Below are 22,721 nucleotides of genomic sequence, written 5' to 3'. Positions count from 1 at the left end.
CGTTCTATCTACGATCTCTGGAGAAGGATACATAGCTCCAGCCTTCAAATAAGCTTATTAGAAGGTCGTTGAATGACTGCACAAAAGCTCTCTCCATCCCCCTTCAGGGCCTCTTAAAGTTCCCGATATGGGCGGAGGGGGGAAGATAGGGTACGCATAGGTGTCACCCAGAGCACCACGAGCTTGCATCTCGTAAACATGCGAACTCAGTTGAACTATAAGACATGTAACTTGTTTAAAACAATAGAATTTTGTTCATGTAAAAAAAAATATAGTGTAGACCGACTGTAAAATATTTTAAGGTAGTTGCATTTAAGAAGGAAACTTTAGTAAAAATTCTCAAATATGAGCAATTTGACGTTAATTTTTTGTAACGCATTTCGAAGGGGAACCAGCTAGCTCGGAGTTCGATAAGCATTAAACCTCTGATCTCATCTCGTCTGATGGTTTTGCTTTGGTTTCTTAGTAGGAAATTCCTTTGTTCAAATACTGCACATAACATCCAGCGACTACTCACCCAACGCTGCGTCTTTCGTTATCGAGCTGGCGCTACTCTGCACTGAGCTCTACCGACGGATAAAGATGAGCTGCTTGTGTACTACTTCGTTGTTAATGCAACTAATGGGGTGTAAAGCTCGTGGGCATTCCTCCGTCCGCTACATGGTGTTTTGGAGCGGTTCGGTGGCTGCCATTCTCTGGCTACGCGCAAGCCCCGGCGCAGATGAGGCCCCTCCTAGGGGCCTCTGGTCACAGTGTCACAGCAGCTCAGTGAAGTCGCAGGCAAGAGGCCTCTTCAGTCTGCAGGTTCGTCACCCCGCAGAGAGGTGCAAGCTCCTAAACAGGTTGTTAGCCCCGCTTCAGGCTTTTACTGCCGGCGGCGGGGGGGGAAACTCTCCCCAAAGTAGCGTATTTTACGGCGGTAAGCGACGCCCGCTCAGCTGGATGTTTCGGATTTGAGTTCAACGAGTTACGTGTAAGCGCTGATGTGGTGCTCGTAGGTTTGATCGATAGAGGAGAGCTTTCGCTCAGTGCGGGCCCCCCAGTTAGAACTGCGTGTGGGGGAGTTAGAATTAGGGGGGTAGAATTCTATCCGTCTAGCGTGGCGAGGTTAGAAGTAGAGAGGAAGGGGATGGCCATGAATGATTACTGGTATGCGGGGCGGGGGGAGGAGAGGCATTGAATTGCTGCGTATTCAGGTACAGTTTGAGGTTAGGCTTGCGCCTTAGAGAGTTGAAAGGAGGTACAGTTTCAGACAGCAGATGCCTGTGCTGCAAGTTTCATTAGTTATTTTCATGAAGAAGGCAGTGACTTTTCCTTCTACGAGGGAGGGCGACGGCGCACGCAGTGCCGTCGGCTGCTGCAGCTGCTAACCGTGTCGACCAAGGCGTATCAGCAGTTAAGGGAGTACCCAAAGATAGACTAGAATAATTTACGGGATGCCTTTATTGATTCCTACAGTATGTACAGTAGCCGTTGTGTCTATCCCTTCATGCGCAACAGCAGCCGCAGCAGCAAGCACGGGCCCCTCAGCTCTCTTTCCTGATCTTCTATCCATTGAGCAGGGTTTCTTTCCAGCGACAACAAGCAATTAACTGGATCGAAAGTCGCTCATTTTGCAGCTACAGTAACGGACTTAGGGAGTGGGGTTCCTGGCTTCGAGGAGATAGTCCTCCGCGGGAGTGCAACGAGTCTTCCAGGAAGCATCGTGTGCTGGATCGCTCTGTTATCACCTCTTCATGAGCACGCGCAGCAGCCGTGAAGACGGTCCTAATAGAAGAAGCGGAGCCACGGCTAGGCTAGACCTCCACCAACCGCGGCAGCAGCAAGCAAGAGGAGCAAGCCGCCAGACGAGCAGACACGTCTGTCAGCAGAAGCACCAAGAACAACTCGGGGGCAGCAGTGCATGTGCGACAGGAGCAGACAGATAAGCGAGGATGTTGCAGCAGCAGCAGCTGCTGCAGCCCGTAGATGCGCAACGGCAAGAGGCGCTGCTTTTTTCTGTGCAACAAAACGGCCAAGGCAACTTTGTCACGCGATCCATCGTAAGATAGGATGCTGTCGTTTCTGCTGCCCCTACTGCATCTCACTACGCTCATGCTCGTTGCAGCACTGCTGTTGCTTTGCTCGAGGAAACGGCTGCTAGCGCTGGCAGTGCATCTTTGCCGTCCCTCATGCTTCCCCTCAAAGCAAGGAAGCTTTCAGTCTTTTTACCTTGCTGTTTGTATGGATATGCCTGTTTGTATGGATATGCCTGTTTGTATGGATATGCCTGTTTGCATGGATATGCCTGTGTGTGTGGATATGCCTGTTTGTGTGGATATGCCTGTTTGTGTGGATATGCCTGTTTGTATGGATATGCCTGTGTCTAAGTGGATACATATATATATAGATGGATATGCCTGTTTGTGTAGATATGCCTGTTTGTATGGATATGCCTGTTTGTGTGGATATGCCTGTTTGTATGGATATGCCTGTTTATATGGATAAGCCCTTTTGTATGGATATGCCTGTTTGTATGGATATGCCTGTTTGTATGGATATGCCTGTTTGTATGGATATGCCTGTTTATATGGATAAGCCCTTTTGTATGGATATGCCTGTTTGTATGGATATGCCTGTTTGTATGGATATGCCTGTTTGTATGGATATGCCTGTGTCTAAGTGGATATATATATATATAGATGGATATGCCTGTTTGTGTAGATATGCCTGTTTGTGTGGATATGCCTGTTTGTGTGGATATGCCCGTTTGTATGGATATGCCTGTTTGTATGGATATGCCTGTTTGTATGGATATTCCTGTTTGTATGGATATGCCTGTTTTGTATGGATATGCCTGTTTTGTATGGATATGCCTGTTTATATGGATAAGCCTTTTTGTGTGGATATGCCCGTTTGTATGGATATGCCTGTTTGTGTGGATATGCCTGTTTGTGTGGATATGCCTGTTTGTGTGGATATGCCTGTTTGTATGGATAAGCCTGTTTACATGGATATGCCTGTTTGTGTGGATAAGTCTTTTTGTATGGATATGCCTGTTTGTATGGATATGCCTGTTTGTATGGATATGCCTGTTTGTATGGATATGCCTGTTTATATGGATATGCCTGTTTGTATGGATATTCCTGTTTGTATGGATATGCCTGTTTGTATGGATATTCCTGTTTGTATGGATATGCCTGTTTGTGTAGATATGCCTGTTTGTATGGATATGCCTGTTTATATGGATATGCCTGTTTGTGTGGATATGCCTGTTTGTATGGATATGCCTGTCTGTGTGGATATGCCTGTTTGTATGGATATGCCTGTTTATATGGATATGCCTGTTTATATGGATAAGCCTGTTTGTATGGATATGCCTGTTTGTATGGGTATGCCTGTTTGTATGGATATGCCTATTTGTATGGATATGCCTGTTTGTATGGATATGCCTGTTTGTATGGATATGCCGGTGTCTAAGTGTATATATATATATATATATATAGATGGATATGCCTTTTCGTATGCCAGCGCTTGTGGATGGCGTTCTCAGAGCATGAATAGCTGCAACGTCTCCTACTTGCGCAGCTCTACAGCCATGACACGAGGCTTTCCTCCTGCTCCCGCCGCTGCGCAACTTGCAGTGGCGACTCCAGCAGCCGCAGCTGCAGCAGCAACAGCAGCAGCAGCAGAAGCAGTAGCAGTATCCGAGGAGCAGCATGGGTTGGCGGCTCTGTTGCCCTCCTTTTTGCCGCGTCTCTCATCGTCTATATCCTTCCTTCTGTCGCCAGTTGTGTCTGCGCCTCCTCCCCCAGCACTTACTTCCGCAGCGGCAGGAGCAGCAGCAGCCGTAGCATCACCTGCGCTGGGAGCAGGCGATTTCGAGGAGGGGCAAGTGCCTCCGAAGGGGCGTAGCAGCACGCAGTGGGTTGTTTTGCTGCAGCCTGTTGCCTGCAGTGGAGGCAGCTCGAGATTCCGCGACAGCAGCAGCAGCAGTGCGTGGAGGGTTGGGCTGGCGGCTGCCGCAGCTGCAGCAGTAGAGGGTGGAAGCGGTGACGCTGTCGAGGAGTCTCTGCAGCAATACTTGCTGTGCAAACTCAAGGGGCACCCCGTGCTGGATGCGGAGCTCATTGGAGGAAGTCTTGCGGCTGAAAACTCCCAGAATTGTACTGGCTTGCTTGTCTGGGGGGATCCTGAGCGGCTGCTCCTGCTGCTAGAAGAAGCGGGTGGGACGAAGAAAACGCTCACCAACAAATACGCCGCCTTCAGATTCAGATGCAGATCCTTCTTCGAGGGCAGGTCAGTGCGCTGTGAGATTCTGGCTGAAAGCTTGGCTTTTGGGATCCTCGGGGTGGGGAGAAGAAGAAGGAGAGGAGAGAGGAGAGGGGAAGACTTTCTTGCGGCCAAAGAATCAAAGTTGTTCTCACTCCCTTAGACTATAGGTCCTCAAATTATCAGTAGTCTCCATTGACAGACAGACTGCGCTTTCTGCTCGACAAAATGAACGTAGCAGAGGAAGCTTTGCGCTTGGGGTGTGCGGTGGTTGCGCAGCGGAGATGCGGATACCTTCTTAACGCCGCATGAGGAGGCGGATCTTATTCTAGGGGAATTACTGTCCATGCGCTTTGGAGTTGATGCACCTTTTCAGTCTCTCCAGGTGGGGTGTGAGGGGGGGGGGGGTCACTGACATCGGGCTTGTTGCCAGCAGGCTTGCTGTTGAGTTTTCCAGACTTTCTTCTGCCCCCTGTCATGACACCTAGTCCTCCGGCTTGTCTTCAGCGCTCTCTTTCTCTCTCTGTCTGTTCCGTGGCGTATGCGGGAGGCTTGAGCGGTTTGCTTTCTTCAGGGTTTGGGGGTTTTAGACGTCTGCCTCGGCACCGGAGTGGTGCAAGGCATTTACCCGTTGCACCTTCGGGAAGCCCAGCTGTCCATACAGCTGAAACTGCAGGAGCATCTGCAACAGCAGGACGGCGCAAAGAAACAGCGGCGGCGGCAATTGCGGCTGAAAGATCCTTCGCCTTCCCTTGAAACAATGCTGGTGATTCTAGAAAAGTCAACGGAAATGGCTAGATTTTGTGTGTGTGTGTGTGTGTCGTGCATCTTGCCAGGGGGGAGGGGTTGCACCGTACGATCGTTGCTTTGCGCGCATCAAGGTATTAAAAGGTTGCGGATTTGGTGGGGTTGCGTGTGTGTGTCTCAGGCTGCGTACTGCGGCTTTCCGATGTGCTCATTGATTCTGCTGCTGAGAGGGGCTTGGCGGTGTTGCATGTCGCTATTGCTGGTGGAGCTCCTGCTCTTGATGCTCCAGCTGGTGGGAGACAGGGGAGCACAAGAGGCGGCTCGAGTTCGTTCTGTAGCCGCTGCGACAGCAGCCGCAGCGGCAGCAGCAGCGACTTCCACCTTCCCTGCAACGCAAGCCATGGGTGCAGCTGCTGCAGCGGGCACGCTGGCTTGGGGTGTATCTACAGATCCCGTGTGGCTGCTGCTAACGTCGAAGACCTTCAAGGCGACGGCGGCCCTGTTGATTGCATGTGCAGTGCCTGTCTTTTTGAGCGCTGTTCAGAAAAAGGTGCGAGCAGATATCTTGGGGTGTCACGGGGGAGGGGGGTTGTTGTTGTGCAGTTGGACCGTAGTTACAGGCAGACGATTCAGAGTTCAGCTTTCAGCAGCAAGCGGCAGCGGCACCGGCACCCTCCGCCGGAGTTGCAGCCGGTGTCTTTTGCCGTTTCCCTTGCCGGTCGCTGCTGCAGCTTCCTGCTTGGCGATATGCCCTCGGCTTGGAGTCTTTGTCGCGCATGGGGGCCCCCCGAGGGCCCCTGGGGGCCCCCGGGGCCCTAACTGAAAAGCCTTTTCCCCCTCTCAGCCTGCTGCAGCAGCGCTTGCGGCTGCTGCTTCTGTTTGGCGCTGCGCCCACCGAGAGTTTGTCCTTCAGCTGTCACCCCCGATTTAGGGAGTTCTTCCTTCCCTTTTTTTCTGGCGGCGCTCCTGCACTGGCTGTGCAGCAGCAGCAGCAGGCTCTGAGCAGCGCTGCGGGAGCTCCAGCGTCTAGAAGCTCTGGAGCGGCGGCAGCAAGCGGCTGCGCGTCTGCTGTGCTTCCGCCGCAGCAGCAGCAACACAGTGCAGTCTCTGCAGCTGCAGTGCAGCGCGCCCAAGGCTTCAGCTGGTGGAAGGGGCGACTTACGCTGGCGAGTGCAGCACAGGGGGTGCTGCTGGTGCTGCTGCTGGCCGTGCATGCAGCGGTCGTTCTCCGCGCTGCGGCTCCCGAAGAGTGGAGTGTCTGGATGGCGGCTCCGGGGAATGCCGCTGCTGCTGCAGCAGGAGCAGCAGCAGGAGCAGCAGCAGGAGCAGGAGAGGGTGCAGGAGCGGCAGTAGTGGCAGAGGCTGCGGTGTCTGACGCCGCAGCCCCCTTGTGGGGTCCTGTGAGGCAAGCGGTACGGAGACTGCAGCACAGCAGCAGCGTGCTCGAGCTGCTGCTGCTGCTGCTTCCCATGCTGCTGCCCGTAGTGCTGCGCTTCGCTGCAAAGCCACTGGGAATTTGGAACGCTCTTAGAGCCGTTTCCATCGCCGCTGCCGACGCTGCGGCTTCTCTTTGGGAGCTCGATGTTTTCTCCGCTGCCACAGAGTCCCCTTCAGGTACATACACAATTGAGGGGGGATGCGCATGCGGAGGGGGAGAGGGAAAGGGGGGAAGGAGGTGAGGCAAGGAAAGGGGGGAAGGAGGTGAGGCAAGGAAAGGGGGGAAGGAGGTGACGCAAGGAAAGGGGGGGAGGAGGTGAGTTGAGGCTTTTTTTTCGCTTAGAAAGCGTAAAAAGTGTCGTCTGGCTGCGGGCTGAGGCAGGTGCGCGTTTGACGCCACTACGTAGGGCGTGCGCTGTCTCCGCTCAGAAAAAACGTATTTCTCTTCAGCGCAGCAGCTGTTTTTGCTGCTCGTCACGTGGGGAGGGTCGGCGGTAGTTGTCATATCGGCGGCAGCAGCAACATCGGCAGCTGCGGCAACTGGACTGCCGTGTCCTTTTTCGGCTTTCTTCGCGTTGCAGCTATTATTATTTTTTGCTGCGGAGCTGATGCGACTGCTGTTTACGAGGCGCGCATCTTTGGTGTCACCAGGCCCCTCTCCTCCAGCCAGCTGCAATGGCAGCGACGTTCTTAAGGAGGCGGAATTATCAGCAGCTGCAGCCGCTGCCGAAGCCGCTTTGCCTCCTTTGCGGCTGGAGTACTTCTACGCGTCTTTCTGTCTGGAGCTGTGCTTGCTGCCTCTTGCTGCGGCGCATCGAGTGCTGCTGCTGTGCCTCCTCCTGCAGCTGCTGATCCTGCCGCTGCGGCTGAGGGAAGCTTGTCACCAGATGCTCCACTGTCGCCGCAGCAGCAGTTGCTGCTTGGGAGAGCTGCCGCAGACTCTGGAGAGCTGGCTACCCCGCATGGGGGTAACGGCGATCTGCTGCTGCTTAGGAGCAGTGGTCGGCTTCAGCCGTCTGCTGTTGCTGCTGCAGCAGCAGCTGCTGACGATGCACTTGGAGAGACAGCGTCTGATGCTCCTGAGGGAGCCATTGCTGCCTTTGGCGAACTCCCTAGGGTTCGAGCACGTGTTTGGAGGTGCTCTCTGCCTTGTGCTGCTGCTGCATCAGGCAATTCGAGAGAGAAGCGAAGATGACAGCGTAAGGAACCCTGCTGCGCAAAATGTGGTGCCTCGAGTCTTCTGCAGCAACAGGAGGTAGATCTGGAGTGCAGTAGCAGCAGAACGCCGCTGCGTGATGTTCGCGTTTCGCAGCTCCAGGCCGTCCACGAAATGGCAGAGCGAGAAGTCAGCGCTCATGAGTTCAACTTTGATATTTTGCAGGTGGGCATGTGCTGGAGCTCCTAGTGGCGAATCAAGAGGTTCCGGCTTTTCTGGCAGACTGATGGTGCTCCTGTTTGCAGGGGCGTTCTTCTTCTAGCCGCAGAGCGGCTGTTGCGGCGACTTCTCATGAGTTTTGTTGCACCTTATTTGTCTGTGGGGTCCAGTTTGCTTGGTTGCGTGCTTGTCTTTCTCGAACATTTCTGTCGTCAGCTTGGGGGGTTGGATGTTTGTTCGCGGCGTTCCGTGTGTCTGTACAGCCGCACGAGGCACTCTTCCCCCGCTTGATGCCCGCGCCTCCTCAGAAGTATCGGCTGCCTTTGATCCTGCGCTACCTCTACAAGTATCTGGTGCCTCTCCACCAGCTGCCGCAGCAGCAAGTTCGGACGCTGTGGCGAACTGTGAAGCAGCTGCTGTATCCGCCTCTTTTGCCTCTTGAAGGCGGAGTCTCCGATATTCCCCTGCTGCAAGGCGGTGTAAGGCAGCTGGATGCCTCTGTCCTCAAGCTGCAGCTGCCTGAGGCTGCTTCGGAGGATACAAGTCCATCCGTTGGAGAGCCGTTCAGCCCCAGACGATTGGTAAGAACGCAGGACGGATTTTTCTCGCGTCTGTTTCTTTCCCGCAGGGAGCTCAGAAATCTTTCTGCGTCCACACTTGAGACGATGCGCGCCAAGAAAGGTTTAGGGGGGAAAAGAGGGGTTCCTTTCATCTGGTGCGAAAATGTGCTCCAGGAGCTGGCAACCGAACAGTACATTGACGCGGTGCTGAAACGAGAGGGGCCTCGAGGGCTCATGTCTACGCGTAGCGCTGAGCGTCCAGCGAGAGCGCTCTCTAAGGCTTCCAAGCCTCTCGATCGACGGGTGCGCAATACGCTGTTCATGTCTAAGCAAAGGAGCAAGAGTTTTTCTGTTTTGCAGCGCGAAAACGCGAGTGGGCAGTGCGATTTGCGGGGTGTAGGCTGCAGAACGCAGGGGCCAGGCTTCGTAGATAGGGCGAGTTGCGTCTTTGTGTTTTGGTGCGTAGATCATCAACCGATTTATCGGGGAATGGGAGTTTGATCGAAGCAGAAGCACGAGCTTCTCGCCAGTGTCAGAGCAGTTGGGGGTCTCGTGGTTCATCCGCAACGCTGTAGAAAAGCTGAACCCGACTGTGCAGTACGCGCTTATTGAGGAGAACGGGCAGCTGGAGTTTGCCATAACGACCACACTGACTGCGGGCATCTCAAAGGTGAAACGAGGCGCATCTACACCGCGCTTTTCGAGCAGCGCTGCGTTTAGCTAGATGACCAGGTGTTCGAGATGTTAAGTTTTGCTTCTTTAGCTAAGCGGGGTGTCCTTTGCGTCTGTGCACATATCCCAGCCTCGTTTTTATGTGGCGATTTCGTGTCTCCGTGCCATGATTTGTTCTGACGACGCAAGGGAACGGTGTCAGCTGCTAGCGCAGGCGTCGGCGTATCCGTCTGCGTCCTCGAGATCTACTGGGTCGAAGGTTCCCTGCTTTTTAATCGCATGTGGCGTGCAGACTGTGCGTCTAAATCTGAGCGGCGTTGATGTGGAGGCAGAAGACGAAGATGTGGGGGCCTGGAAGAGCGTCACGCAGATTGACGGTGCGGTCCTCAAGACCACCCAGCGCAACGAGCAGCAAAAAGCAACTCTCTATGAGACAAGAGAAATTAAGTCTGAAGGCGAAGTGAGAGTTATTCTCGTCATGAGCTGCTGCAACTGGTGCCACGCACAAGGCATCACAGAGCACGACCGCTTTCAAGGGAACCTGCGAGGGCTGAGCAGCATCGCGTGCGAATGCAGACATGCATACTTATTCTCCGTTGGGACAGATGCGCATTCGCACAAAAGGGCCTCTAGAGGGAGCTTTCAAAGTGATAGATCGTGTATTCTGTTTCAAAAATCCCGCGTTGTCGGCCTCTGCCGCATGTATTGTTGCACACTTCAGGGTACGCAGTCGGACGCCCTTTGGTATAAAGTAGTACTGCGAAAAGAAGGCCTCGAAAACGAGGTTTCTTCAGTTCGAGTTTTCAAGCGGATCTCGGGGCCCCCCAGTGAACCATATGTGAGCCGACCAGCGACTGCGCACTGCGCCTGTGCTATGTAGGGGTGTGTGGTGGTAGCCTTTGTGTATCGTCTCGACTGTATGGAAAGGCCTGTGTATCGCCGTTTGGAAAGCATAAGTGGCTGCGAATAAAAGTTCTGGATCCTCTTTTCTCACGCTTCCAGTGTGAGAGTGTCGTCGTCTACTACCAGTTAGGCCGGGTCGAATGACCCTCCCCGCTTCTTCTCCTGGATGCTGCTTCTTGCTCTCTCGTGCATTATGACACGAACCTCTGTTTTGCTGCTGCAGGGAGAGGCTGGAGGGGAGCATGCGGCAGCCGCATCAGAAGGATCCTTATCTACTGCCTCCTCCCCAGCAAAGGCACTCGACGGAGACGAAGGCCCACAGCAGCTTCCCGCATGGCACGCCTTCAAGCCTAGGGTGAGGGCAGCCTCTGCCGTCGCTTAGCGTGGCGGGCTCTTGCCGTTTGTACATTTTTTCTTTGGTTCAGTAGTGTCAGTGGCGGAGAATCTTCTCCGCGACAGGCGCAGTACATTATGCTCCTAGAAAGATGGCGATACGGTTGGGGTTCCCGCTGCATAAGGAAGCATGTGAGGCATTTTAAATGATTTTTTGATCATCTCTTAGCGATCGCATTCGTAGTTGGAGAGTTGCAGGTGCAGTGGGATGCCGGGCTGCTCACGTCGGTCATCACGGATGAGTGCAGCGGAGAACTGATTAGTCTATATGTGTGGCAGTACATGAGCTCATGAGCATAGGAATGCTTTTTCGTCCCTTCATCGGTAAGCACGTCTGCTGTATGTGCCCGGCTTCCAGGAGAAAGCTGTGAGCTCCGAATTGCAGTGGATTGTGGATCACCTAGACGATCCATCCGCTTTCAAAAAAATCGGATGTCGGGGATATGAGACCTTTAAGTGCGAACAGTACAAGTTCCACGTGGCTGCTGGACAGCGCATCACCTCGGGAGATGCCGTGCCGGTACTAGGCGCTGGGCGGATCAACTTGGGAAAGGTGGACTTTCAAAAATGCATCGATTATCTTTCGAAACCTGAAAACAAAATGGAGTTCGATTCCGCAACCAGCAAAGGTAAGAATTCTACGTTTCTACCTGGCATCAGGTCCGCTGTGGAGTGACAAATTGGTGTACTCTAGTGAAAGCGCACCACCTTGCCTCAAAGAGGGTAGCTAGAAAGCAGACAGCAACAGGTCATGACACAACCGCTTTCAACGTCTTACTTCATGAGAGAGAAAGTCTGCAGAAGACGTTCTCAAGAGTTCACTCATGGGATCCCCGTAGAAGCAGCTCGAAAGATTGTTTCTAGCGGATGACTCAGCGCAGAGCGTCCGGGTGCGGACGCCGAGCTTTGTGCACATCGCAGAAGTGCCTTGTGCATAGGCCAGTTCTTACGTGGCAGCTAATATGCTTCGTGCGTGGTGGTGATATGAACGAGAGTAGGTTGCACTGTCTCGTATCCTTGAAAGTCGCGTGTGTACTTGTTGCCGTGTGCTCCTCGTGTCTGTGCAGTCGTTACCATTGCCACCGACGGGAACTTCTCCCTTGTGTACCAGGCTTTTAAAGGCCAGTGGGGGTTTTCAGGCCGAGAATTTGTCATTGCTTGTTGGAGTACCAAGGTATGAGAGGCAGATGAGATTCTTTTCAGAATGCTATAGCTACGCATGCATCGGCGTGAGAAGCTGGGCACGCATTTCTTAGCATCGCTCTTTGCGTGTCGTGGCAAGAAGCGACATAGTACGCCTCTATGATTACATTCATACATCGCACCTGAATAATTCTACTAACGCGGGTGCATCCGCGTATTATCATATGTGCGGCGTTTGCTAAGGACACTCCATGTGTGCATTTAGCCGTAACTCGAGGGGTGGGGCGTCCGTTTCATGAAATGCGGGCCCTCTCCTCTTCTAGTAGCGTTTGATTGTTCAAAGAGGCTGCCACTTCTTTTGTTTTGAGCTTCTGAATGGATGCGCGCTCGTCTATTCGTATAGGTTGATGAGAACCGGATGATTTTGAGTTGCGAGTCCGTTGATTGGACAGAGAGCATCGAGGGTCAAATACAGGGTCTCGTGAGGGCGAATCTGCACCTCGCCGGATATGACATACAGCGACAGTCCAATGATGACGTCGTGCTTACATTCTGTGTACAGGTGCGTGCTAATAAAGCACTAATCTAAGTTTCAAATAACGTATGTCCGTTTGTGCTAGCTGGGCATGTTGTGGTACACCACTGTTCGCTGCTCTTCATTCTGCACATTTCCACGATAACAGATAGTTGCAGCTGAGAGCTAGTAAATTGCTTGTAAGACACGGAGACCAAACGTTTGGTGGACAAAAAGAACGTTTAAATACGTATGTGTACTTTTCTCTGACAGAGTGCGTTGCCGGTCCTACGTGGTATTTTCATTTTGTTTACCTTTTCTGTTTGTGTACCTAAATACATGTCTGTTTAGGCGGATTTGAGGACGGCGGGGGTTCCTGAATGGATAAACAGCAGGGTGAAGGCTGAGCAGCTGACGGTGGTGAAGAGCATTAAAGACCGAATTCTCAATCTTTAACTCTCCGTATATAAGGAGTGTATACAGCTGCATAGAGGAGTAGATGCACGATATATGAGGCTGGAGCTTTTCTGCTGGGTGTTTGCATATATATTCCCATCAGAGATTCAGGAAATGCATGCATTCCGCAGCTTTTTCCCCTCCAGGAGCCCCGTTTGTGGCACTAATGCAGTGTTTCCTTACCTGATCACAGTTTAGTAAATGTCCTCTTACACATGTAGTTGAACATAGTCACCAATGCCAGTGCGTTCAAATGAATAGATGTAAGTAAACAAACATTTGTACATGAACCGCTGCAAAACGTAGCCCCATGTTGTGCCTGGGTTGAGCAGCAGTAATTGCTGCTGGTTGATAAGTGCCCTTGCCTAGAGGCCTCACGCCCTCGGCAGCACCGAGGAATACCGCAGGTGCACAGACGCTGCGGCGTGCACAGGGCGGACGGACAGTTCTCCCTGGTGAGGGGGGATTTACTTTTTCTACTGTCTGTTTATTTTGTTGTGAACTGAGTATTTGGAGGGCGTAGACATAGAAAATGCTGAGGGGGCAGCTCCACTTCCGCATAAATGGGAGAGTGGAAAAGAGAAAAGGACGAGTGAGACCACAGTTTGTTCAGAACTTATAGCTACTTACAATTGTCGCGTCTCATGTCGTGCATTCGTGCCTGCATATGTACATCTGCGTCAGTACGGATACAGGCAAGAAAAGCGCGCACACAGGTGCTTATTTGTGGGTAGGAAAACTGCCTATGTAAACCTGCTAGATGTAAAATTAGAGGACTTGTTAGCTGTACAGTATTGCTTGTCTACAAATATGAAACAGGAGTGGAGGAGGCACAACGATTGCATGCTTGCGCAGATTGCCGCCGGTATGTACTGCAAGCCATGGCGTCGAAATGAGGAGGGGCACCATCCGGGGTGCGTTGTTTCTATGCTGTCCCTCAAGAGGCGAGCTCTTCAAGCAAATGTAAAGGCGCGAGTAAGGTAATGCTGTGATTGCACCTTACGCATCCCGCTTTTTGATTGGACAGATCACAGAACAAGCAAAAAGATTTGTATTAAACATGGGTACCATCGTCTGTAACGTTTGATGAATTCGCAAGCTGCATTTAAGCTTTGGTTAATTCTTTTCCTGATTTTTCTTTCTGGAGGCCTCTGTGCACGACGGTGAATAGATTATACTAACTTGCCATGTAACCCGTTATCCGACCCGTTATCCGGAAGGCCTCGGAAGAATGCAGCAGCTCCGAATAACTCAACCATATGCTTATCCCGCATCGTGCAGAAAAATAATGGCTCTTATGCGTTGAGTGCTGCGCTTTGTTAGCTTAAGTGGGATGCCATCTAGAAGCTTTAGCATGGAACGGGAAACACGTGTGTACTGAAACTCGACCAAATATTTGGTAGCCATACTGTTTCTGGACCGTCCGATCTTACTTGAACCCAAGTAAAAATAATGAGCTCATTCTATTGAAATAGAATTTATATATTAATGTGCTTCACTTTCTAAAGTCCCATAAACAGTGCTCTTGTAGCACGTTACAATACGGCGTTACCTCCCCAACAGACCTAAGAAGGACCTTTATCGAGGCAAACTGTGCAGATGGGGTGAATTCTTGTTAAATTTTAGATTAATTTTTAGTATAATTTGTCTCTTTGCGTTGAGCATCTTCATAGCAGCCAAAACGCCATGGGGCCTAGGTCTCGCTCTCGGTGGGGCTCTCATGCGTTTCTTCTTAGTGCACCTGTTTAATGTTACCATTCTTCATACACCAACTCTTTGCGAATAAGGACTGGCTAGAATGCTCCTGCAACCACAAAAGTACTGCGATTCGCCTTGCATGAGGCCCAACTGTGGTATTGGAGGCCCTACTGTCACTTATCCCTGTTCGAAAACCCTGGCGCAAGTAGCAATTTACCAAAAATTTCAGGCTTCAGAACTTTGCTTACCGGTCTGAGCGAAGGATGAGATGAATATGTCCTTATTCTGATAGTCGAGTCCCTCCGTGTACAGATGTTTACCTAGTGTTTCAGCCTCGATGTGTAGTATTATGATGTACCACTTTTGTGGACAAACGGTTATTCCAGGTCACCTGGAAGGTCAATACCTCTAAAGCAGCGGCAGAGACCCTTGAAAGAAGTGGCAGGAAAGACGCAATGCAGCTCCACAAGGGAATGGCCCAACCAGATTCTGCTGAGCTCACGTTTCACGTCAGCAACAACCCCCCCCCAGAACCCCTAAGGACTAATTCTAGCACACATGCCCTATTTGTAAAGGCACCGAGACGATGAGGGTGGTTGAAATTCAATCTTTGATACTGGAGCGTCTGTTCAAAATCCTAGTATTTCCCATTTGGCTTAACGATTAGCTTCCCCCTTTGCCTCAAACCCGCATGTTTTAATACAAGACTCATAAAGTAGTCTTCTTGCTTATTCTGTAGGTGGAAACAGTTAATGGCGTGCCTCCTGAGGCGGCCCTGCGGCTGTGTCTTTCAGGTGAGTCTACAGCAACGCTGCTACATTCATCTATACACATAGCGAAAAACCGAAAAGGACGGCAATTAGAAGGCCATCAATGTGCCCGGAAAGTTTGAAAGCTTAGACCTAGTGCAGTGCAGGGAGCACATCTCCGCCTTTAGCTCAGTATGCCTCCTACAAATTACATGCAAAAACGTGGGCAAAATGCCTGTGACGAACAAGTAAACAGCATGCGACTCTCAAACAATATATAAAGCGCTCGTAGGCTGCATCTAAGTGGAAGCCCAAAGTGCCCATCAAGATAGTTATGCTCTAGGAGCGTGTATCTGCAGCCCCAGGTTTGTTTGCGGATGCTTTGGAGATCGGCCCACTGAATGGAGACGCTGCAGAACTCGACAGGACCCACGTGAAGCTCAGCCTATGTAAACTCCAGCTGCTGGGGGTCGCTTAATGGTATCAGTCTCCTTTGCTTTAGGATTCTCTTGTAGTGCTGCGATCCTAAGGCCATTTGACCATTTGCTGTCCATTTTGAGGCTATTTCCTACTCTGCCTGATTCTGCTTCCCGCTTGTCAGTTTTCTGCCACGCTACCCACCCGCTTCAAAGCTTCCCTTAGCGGCTCATGCCTTCGTGTAACCCGGTTCTAAGAAACTTTGTCATGTTCCCGGTCCCTTATTCATCCTCTCCACCCCCGAATTCTTGTTCTATGTGAGTCCGTTTCTGCAGCTCCGCAGATGCTGGACAACGCATGCCATGGAGTGTACATACACTTGGTTGGGTCCTCAGAAGCTCATAAGGAGTCATCAGGTGTGCTGGCCACCGAGCATATTGACCTTGTCCCCCTTATCCACGAAGCGACACAACTGCACTCAAAACTCGTGTTCCGCTACACAGCACCCACAGATGCCTCCACAGCCACTGAAGCGCCTTCCACCGACCCTACACAACAGCAACGGCAGCTGAACGGTACACCGAAGGCGAGTGTAAAGGAGCAGCAGGCAGCGGCAATACCGTCAATCGATGCAGCACCTCAGGTCATTCGGTGTGTCGAGGTGGTGATTTGCATTGAGGCCTCTTCCTTCCTGGGTGCCCCTGAGGACAGCCAAGATTGGAATGTCTTTACAGTCACAGTACGCTTGTAGCTCTTGAGTTTATTTGCGGCGCAACCATTGTAGAGTGGCATGCGGAGAATAGCTCAGGTGCTTCTTTTTTGCCAGGAAGTGCCCATTAGTAAAAGGGCCATGCGTTAGGGTGCGTAGTTTGCGGCTTCAGACGGGGAGCTAAGGGCTACATGCATGTAGGTGTAGGTTTGTAGGTTGAGGGCGCTCATTCGCTGCCCGATTACATAGGGGGGTCCTCGACAGACAGCGATTCGCATCCGTTTTTCTATTCGGTGAGTTTTTCGCTGCTAAACCCGCTTAACGGCTGTGTAACCAAACTCCGGGTTCCTAGCCATGCCCCACAAATTTAGCTATGCATAGCAGATCGCGGCACTTTAGAAAGCCAGAGCCCTGTGCTAGGATATTAAGCGTATGGATGATGTACTACGGGCTATACGGCGACTCGATGCATGGAGCTGCCGCATTCTAACTTCCTGTTCTTTTGCGGTTGTGCTGAATGCTGCCGCTGTTCCCGCGGCTGTCGGGGCTCTTGCGATTGCAGCTCCTGCTGCTTGAGGGGTGTCTCGACGGTGGCTGTTTGCACCTACCCGACAAGCCTGCTCCAAAGCCTCAGGAGGAAAAACTGCAGAGCCAACCTGCGGGTGGCTCGCAGAAGGGCCGAGCCAAGGGGCGCCCACCTGCTTCTGCCGGAACTCTCACTTCTGTTTCTCCCTCTTCATCCCCTGAGAAGCCTTCAGCTGAGCAAGATGGCCTGTATGCCTCTTCTCCGAAGCCGTTTATCGCTTGGGAGGGCAGCGACGGCCAGAGCTCGGGGAGCTACAAAAGCTACAGAGGACGCGGATTTATCTCCCGGTTTGTGTATACCCTCGACCATGGAGGTGGCATGTGGGTTTACTTGCTGCCAAAACAGAAGCAAAAGGCCAGCGAGGAGAAGGGGCAAAGGGGGGCAAAGTCAGCCTCAAATAAACTTAAGGCAGCTGCACAGCGACAAGGTAACAACGCAAAATTCGCAAGCCTTTAGCCACAAGCCCTCTGCAGAGCACGCACCGAACCACTATGCAGCACGGGGGTGATACGAATGCTCTTAGGTATGCATAGCTCAGCGCCGGCCACTCACCGCCTTAGAGGATAGATCAAATGGTCCTAAACCTTAAGGAAGGGTCACAGCTTACGGTTTGCGAACTTTGTTGCAGATTCAAATGGCACTTCACTTGGCTGGAAGCACCTGGCAGCAAAAGCTTGGGTGCCACTTGATGCTCTGAGGAAGGGAGAGCAGCATACCGACAGCCTAACTCTACCGCTCTCCGCGGTGTACGCTGAGGTCGCCACTGCAGCCGCTGCCGCTGCTGCTGGGGATTCCTCGCAGCAACAGCAGCAAGAACAAAAAACAGGACAAGATCCTTTTGAGGCGGCAGGAGCGGTTATCAAACTCTCGATTGCACTTCATCACCGTATGACTGTATCCTAATCCTGACACTGGACGAATTTTAGACCGCACGAACACACACGCTCAAAAAGTCGTTCGAAAGACCTTTATTTTGTACGCTATGCGTGATTTGCAGCTCTGCGGCCGCTTTTTCCGGAGATCCCCTCACAGCTTCTCCACTTTTCAGCAGCAGCAGCTCCTTCACCAAACAGCCCTGATGCCGTGGTGGACCATGCGGATCAGCAAAAAGAGGCACACTCGTCAGATGACGACAGCAGCGGGCCATGGGGGGATGTGCTGCTACGCCACACGGCTGCTGGGGTTTCCTCGGTTGCTCTCCAGAGTCTCTCTTTTGTCTCGTCTTCTCTTTCGCGGGTGCTGCCAGGAGGTCCAGCAGGCGGTGCAGCAGCAGCGCAGGAAGCGGCAGACGTAGGTATGGAGGAGCTCTTGCTCCGGGTGCAAATGGATCTTAAATCTCGTGGCCACCTTGCCGAACTGGAGAGACAACTGAGACAGTTGCTGCGACAAGCGGTGAGAGACAGAGTCCGCGGTGACGCACTACTGGCTGCGGCTGTCCGCAGCAGCAGCAGCAGCAGCAGCAGCAGCAGCAAGAAAAGAGGCAGCAGCACCAGCGAGCCAATCGAGTGGAGTTCAGGGGCGGCCGCGTTGCAGCAGCAGCAGCGGAAATGCATCGTCTTGGCTGACTGTTTTGCTGCCCTCTCTGAGGCCCTAAATACAGAAATTGCGACTACCGTAAAGTGAAACAAACTGTTGCTGCTGCGGTTGCGTGCTTTCATATGGCTGCTGCCCTCAGTGATGCAGCTGTTGGGAGTAGAGTTCTGCAGGCTGCTGGAGCTGCTGCTGATACTGAGATATTCAAAGTCTGCAGCAAGCAGCGAATTTAAGAGTACAGTTTGTTTAAGGACTCTGTACACAGTTTTGGCTGCTGTTTTCCCTGGCTGTAACAGGACGGCAGCAGCAAAAGCCGAGTATGAGAGGCTTTTTCTTGGCCCCGACGAAATTGAAGGAGGAGCAGTACCGCGAGCGTCAGGAGAGGAAGGAGCCTCTGACAACACTTTAGGGACTGCGTCAGTTGGCGAAGTGGCACTACCGCGGGTGGAATCAGTCGAAGCACCCTCAGCCCTTGCTGACGCCGTGGCAGCAATAGCTGCACCAGGTGGACCAGAAATAGCGACTGGATGCAGGAAGCAGACGGAGCACGAGCGATTGCGCCGTTTGTGCTTCGAATCAGAGCTAATTGGAGACCTAGATGGTGCAATCGAGTACCACAAGCAGCTACTGCTGCTGCCACCAGCTGAAGCACCACCTGGAGTAGTGACTGCTGCTGCTTCATGCTCCGAGCCACTGCTGTACGTACAGCTCGCATCGCTGCTCCTGAGGGCCGACCAAAGCAACAAGGACGAAGCCGAAGCCGCCCTGATGGAGGCGATCAACAAGTTTGGAGGCGTGAATCAGGTGCGTTCGACGTATAAAAACCAAAAAATTCAGCAGCACAGGGGTAACCATGGCACCAGCAGCAGCAAGGGAAGAGACACAACACCCAGAATCTGGCGCCGGGACAGAAGAATGCTCTTCCTCATGAGCTTCTCCTGCGAAGTGCTCACGATGCGTTGGGATTTAACGCAATTCATTCAGGATGTGCGCTATGCAGACTCCGACCGAGCCTTTGCTGATGCTGGGATGTCTCCTTCTTGACTGTAACCGACCAGAAGAAGCCCAGGGCTTTTTCTCTGTAGCAGTGCAACAGCTGCTTCAGCGGTTGCAGCAGCAGCAACACCTGAAAGACGATATCAGGCCTCAGCAGCGGCTTGAAGATGGCCCTGTTGAGATCTCGTTTTCTGGAGAAGGCTTGAGTGCTGGGAGCTCGTCAGCAGGGGCAAAGGAGGAGCCAGCAGATCCTCCGCTTTCGCTTTGCTTTTTTTGTCTCGCTCTTTCTTTCTTGTTCATGGGAGATGCTCAACGATTCGAAGCGGCTTTGTCCCTTGCACTGCAGCCCTCTGTGTATCATCTGCAGACACAGCTGCTCGACTTGTATCTGCTTCAGCTAGAAGCTTTCGAAGAGATGGACAACAAGGGCATAGATGCCCAACAAAGCCATCAAAATCAGCCAAAGATGTGGAGCGAGTGGCCTCAGAACGAAATAATCCAGCAGGTAATAAGGCTGCTGCAACAAGCGTAGCAGGGATGAGGCTGCACCCGCGGCACTATTGTCGGTTACTAAATGCAGTGTTGCCACTGTATTCGGTATCTCGTTGCTACCTGCCTTGCTCTGCACAACTGGCGGAATCTCGGCTCTTGGAGAGCCATCGTTTGGTGGCCTACGTGCCTATAATCGATGTCGAAATGTGTCTTTCTATTATGACTCGCTCCTTCCCTTACTTCACCGGCTGACACCTGGCTCTCGTAACTCGGTGTTTTTGTGGGTACTTATTTGACAGTTCCCAAGTCTACCGGAAGACTGGATGCTGCAGCTAGAGGAAGGGCCCTCAGGCCTGTTTGTTCCCCTGCTGCTGCTGCTCACGAAGTTCAGCCTAGGAGCTCTCGCCCTCCGGCTCCTCAGAGAAGACTCCCTAGTTTCTTCAACTATAAAAGGCAGTAACCTGCTGCTACTGATCGAGGCTCAGGCCCTTATGCTTTGCCAGGGTAAGACGCATATAAAGTCGATGTTATACACCTCATGCCTAAAGGCTTGATTGTCTGTCCCTTGGATGAACGCATGTTCGGCTGGAAACCTCTACCCCCATGCATTGGCCGTGTACTCCACTGCTGTTGCTTAGGAGTCAAAGCTTGGAGTGTATCGGGATTGGGCTATAGGGTTTAATTTCACCAATTGAATACCATACTTTTCTGCACCCTGAAAAATTGGCAGTACTGGCTTGCGACTTTCAAATTTCTTTCTCCTTACCTCTCTGCCCGTATAGCTTCCTTAACGGGCACCCTCTCCCTTAAAAACCTCCTTTTTTCTGTCGTTTTCGAGGTTTTTGGTGATTTTGCCTCCCTGTGCCCTTTGCTGCGATGCATGTTTGCTTGCTTTTGGCGCTTCGGTACCTATGATTCGTTTATTCCCTTTTGCTTAAGGCCGTTCGGCTGTTGTCCCTCTTTCCCCACCTGGTTATCTGATATCAGATATATGTGAATATGCTGCTGACCTTAATGTGCTGTTGGCTGATGTACATCCACAGTTTTTTTGATTCTCACGAAAATCCCCCTTCGCTAACCGTGTATGATGCTCTTCTTTTCCGTTAGCTTCATGCACCAAAAAAGCTTTCGGTAGTGCAGCTCCCTGTTAGTTTTATCTCGATTGGTCCTTTTCATACGCTAACTCGGACCCTCTCAGCCTCTGTCCTTGAGTTTTGGATGCAGCCAACGAGGAAGCCCACGCAGTCCTCTCTCGTCTGCTAGCTTCCTCTCCGTTTAGTGCCCTTTGTCTATCCTTGGCTGCCGAGGCTGCTCGGAGAATACAGAGACCACGTAGGGCTTTCGCCCTCTTTCAGAAAAGCCTTGAAGCCGCGCAGCCAACCACTGACTCTGCGGTCTACCTCAGATGCGGCGAGCTTGCATTCCATCTCGGGTGATACACCCTAGTCCTAGGACGCTAATCACCATTCCAACATTTTAAGATCGGCTGCCCGCCAAAGGCCACACGAGGCTAGCTAGCGCTGAAAAACATCCCTGGTCCGCGTTATACAGACACGAAGTGCCTTAGATGGAATAAGCGGACCGTTCCTATACGGCGTGTCACAATGTCTCTGCACTTCGCTTGAGACAGCCGCTGGGGGCGTGTTGCTGCGCAGGCTTGGGACCATTGGCTGTGAGTACTTTTCCAAAGCACTGTCTCTTTTAGAAACGGCGGAGGGGTGGCTCGGGCTTTCTGCCTGCCTGCTGCTGCTGCAACAGGACCAGCACCTGCAAGAGCAAAACGAAGAGCAGCAAGGCAAGGAACAGCAGCTGCTGCGGCAGGCGCTGGCAGCAGCAGCAGCAGCAAACGACCTAAACCCCAATCGCGCTGAGCCGTGGGGTTTCTTGTGTCTAGCCTCCTTAGGCCTAGGAAAAGAGAGACAAGCAGCAGTGTGCTGCCGCTTCTTTTTCAAGGCAACTCTAAGGCCCACGAATACGCTGGCAAGGCACAACAGAATCATATTAGGCGATCCCTTCAAACCACTCCCTGCTGCCGCTTCTGCCGTAGAAACGACAGAAGCAGCAGCCCCAGGAGAGGCAGTTGGAGGCAACTCTCCTGGAGAAAGTGGTTTCTCAGCGGGTATCACCTGTACGTGGTTAGGCGGACTACCGTTACGACTTGCTGCTGCGTTCTTGGAGCAGCATCAGCAGCGGCGGCAAAACCAGCAGCATCAGGGGATGACAGCCATTGAAACAGCCCATGCCTTCGCAGTGATGCAAGTTCCAGAGGATACCGGTAAGCTGCAGAAGCCGCTACACCCTCGGTACTTAGGAGTCGTTATCCAAGGGAGCATGGCGAACGCCATCAAGCCAGCCCGCAGAATACAGTTGCATGTCTCCTGAACAACTGTTTGGGAATACGGTTCGCGGTTGGGGGCACCTTGCACTGTAGGGCCTGTAGCTACCTGTGTACAAAACTAGCTTTTCGAGTTACGTGTTTCAGCTAGGTGGTAGCTTAGATCTTTGGTTCTCAGTTCCGTGGTTTATAGTTTGTCGGTCAGGATGCCTACTTCGGCTTTGCAGAGAGCCTAATAACTCAGTCAACTATATTGGGGCTGCTAGCAGTTGAAGGTGACGACCTCGTCAGATCGCTACAGCAATTTGCTACTGCATTGTTCCATATCAAAGAGGCCTTCGTTGCTCAGCAGCAACAGCAAGAGGACAACGAAGAAGATCAACAGCAGAAACTGCTGCTGCTTTTGTTGCGCTCTGACTTCATCGCTCGTCAAGCGGATGCTTGCCTCCTGCGCCGGTCCCACACCCCCGAGGAAGCACCGCAGCTGGTTACTCTCAGAGCCGAAATTAAAACAACGGCCAAGCTGATCCGAAAGGATATAGAAGAGTTTATGAATCAGAATAAGAAACAGCAACAGTAGGAACCGGTGCCACAGTACGCACAGCCAAATGAGAAAAAGTACCAGCGGTGGCAGCGCTGTTGACAGCGGTGTCTCTGCTCTGCATGAATCCTGCAAGCAGTCTATGGCTTACGTGCCAGCATGCTCCTACCAGATGACTCTGCACGGATTACCCATACAGTTAAAAGGGTAAAAT

General features: G+C 52.1%; 3 protein-coding genes across 3 annotated transcripts; 2 read left to right on the top strand and 1 right to left on the bottom strand.

Annotated features, from left to right (window-relative positions):
• Positions 1 to 5,175: 5,175 nt before the first annotated feature.
• On the bottom strand, positions 5,176 to 7,527 carry LOC113147056 (AF4/FMR2 family member 4-like). Its single transcript, XM_026336227.1, has 4 exons — positions 7,491 to 7,527; positions 6,904 to 7,179; positions 6,490 to 6,606; positions 5,176 to 5,534 (listed from the first exon to the last, which is right to left on the bottom strand). Exons 1-4 carry the CDS (start codon positions 7,525 to 7,527, stop codon positions 5,176 to 5,178), a joined length of 789 nt encoding a protein of 262 aa, XP_026192012.1.
• A 238-nt stretch (positions 7,528 to 7,765) lies between these two features.
• On the top strand, positions 7,766 to 12,451 carry LOC34623367. Its single transcript, XM_026336226.1, has 11 exons — positions 7,766 to 7,816; positions 8,188 to 8,391; positions 8,545 to 8,673; positions 8,837 to 9,040; positions 9,335 to 9,502; positions 9,764 to 9,880; positions 10,175 to 10,300; positions 10,700 to 10,967; positions 11,406 to 11,512; positions 11,885 to 12,043; positions 12,347 to 12,451. The coding sequence occupies exons 1-11, from the start codon at positions 7,766 to 7,768 to the stop codon at positions 12,449 to 12,451; spliced, it is 1,638 nt and encodes a 545-aa protein (XP_026192011.1).
• A 5,817-nt stretch (positions 12,452 to 18,268) lies between these two features.
• On the top strand, positions 18,269 to 22,718 carry LOC113147055. Its single transcript, XM_026336225.1, has 6 exons — positions 18,269 to 18,356; positions 18,409 to 18,947; positions 19,144 to 19,491; positions 21,390 to 21,434; positions 21,585 to 21,766; positions 22,538 to 22,718. Exons 1-6 carry the CDS (start codon positions 18,269 to 18,271, stop codon positions 22,716 to 22,718), a joined length of 1,383 nt encoding a protein of 460 aa, XP_026192010.1.
• The last annotated feature ends 3 nt before the right edge of the window (positions 22,719 to 22,721 follow it).

This window comes from Cyclospora cayetanensis, unplaced genomic scaffold (genome assembly GCF_002999335.1).
Source record: "Cyclospora cayetanensis isolate NF1_C8 unplaced genomic scaffold, CcayRef3 CcayRef3_contig_98, whole genome shotgun sequence".
In the NCBI taxonomy this organism is placed as follows: domain Eukaryota; phylum Apicomplexa; class Conoidasida; order Eucoccidiorida; family Eimeriidae; genus Cyclospora; species Cyclospora cayetanensis.
Note: the sequence above shows the minus strand (reverse complement) of the source record. Positions and strands in the feature narration are given on the sequence as shown.

Bases quoted from the DNA above. Each gene is read 5' to 3' on its own strand.
- LOC113147056 (XM_026336227.1), bottom strand. From the start codon at position 7,527: ATGGCTCCCTCAGGAGCATCAGACGCTGTCTCTCCAA. The intron at 6,607-6,903 runs GCAAAAACAGCT...ATGTACCTGAAG, and splicing joins CCCTCCCCACGTGACGAGCA to GGGACTCTGTGGCAGCGGAG. The intron at 5,535-6,489 runs GCAGCACTACGG...TTTTCTGAACAG, and splicing joins CAGTGGCTTTGCAGCGAAGC to CGCTCAAAAAGACAGGCACT.
- LOC34623367 (XM_026336226.1), top strand. From the start codon at position 7,766: ATGGCAGAGCGAGAAGTCAGCGCTCATGAGTTCAACTTTGATATTTTG. The intron at 10,968-11,405 runs GTAAGAATTCTA...GTGTCTGTGCAG, and splicing joins CGATTCCGCAACCAGCAAAG to TCGTTACCATTGCCACCGAC. The intron at 11,513-11,884 runs GTATGAGAGGCA...CTATTCGTATAG, and splicing joins TTGCTTGTTGGAGTACCAAG to GTTGATGAGAACCGGATGAT.
- LOC113147055 (XM_026336225.1), top strand. From the start codon at position 18,269: ATGGCTGCTGCCCTCAGTGATGCAGCTGTTGGGAGTAGAGTTCTGCAG. The intron at 19,492-21,389 runs GTGTATCATCTG...CTGCTGCAACAG, and splicing joins CCCTTGCACTGCAGCCCTCT to GACCAGCACCTGCAAGAGCA. The intron at 21,435-21,584 runs CAGCAGCTGCTG...TTCTTTTTCAAG, and splicing joins AAGAGCAGCAAGGCAAGGAA to GCAACTCTAAGGCCCACGAA.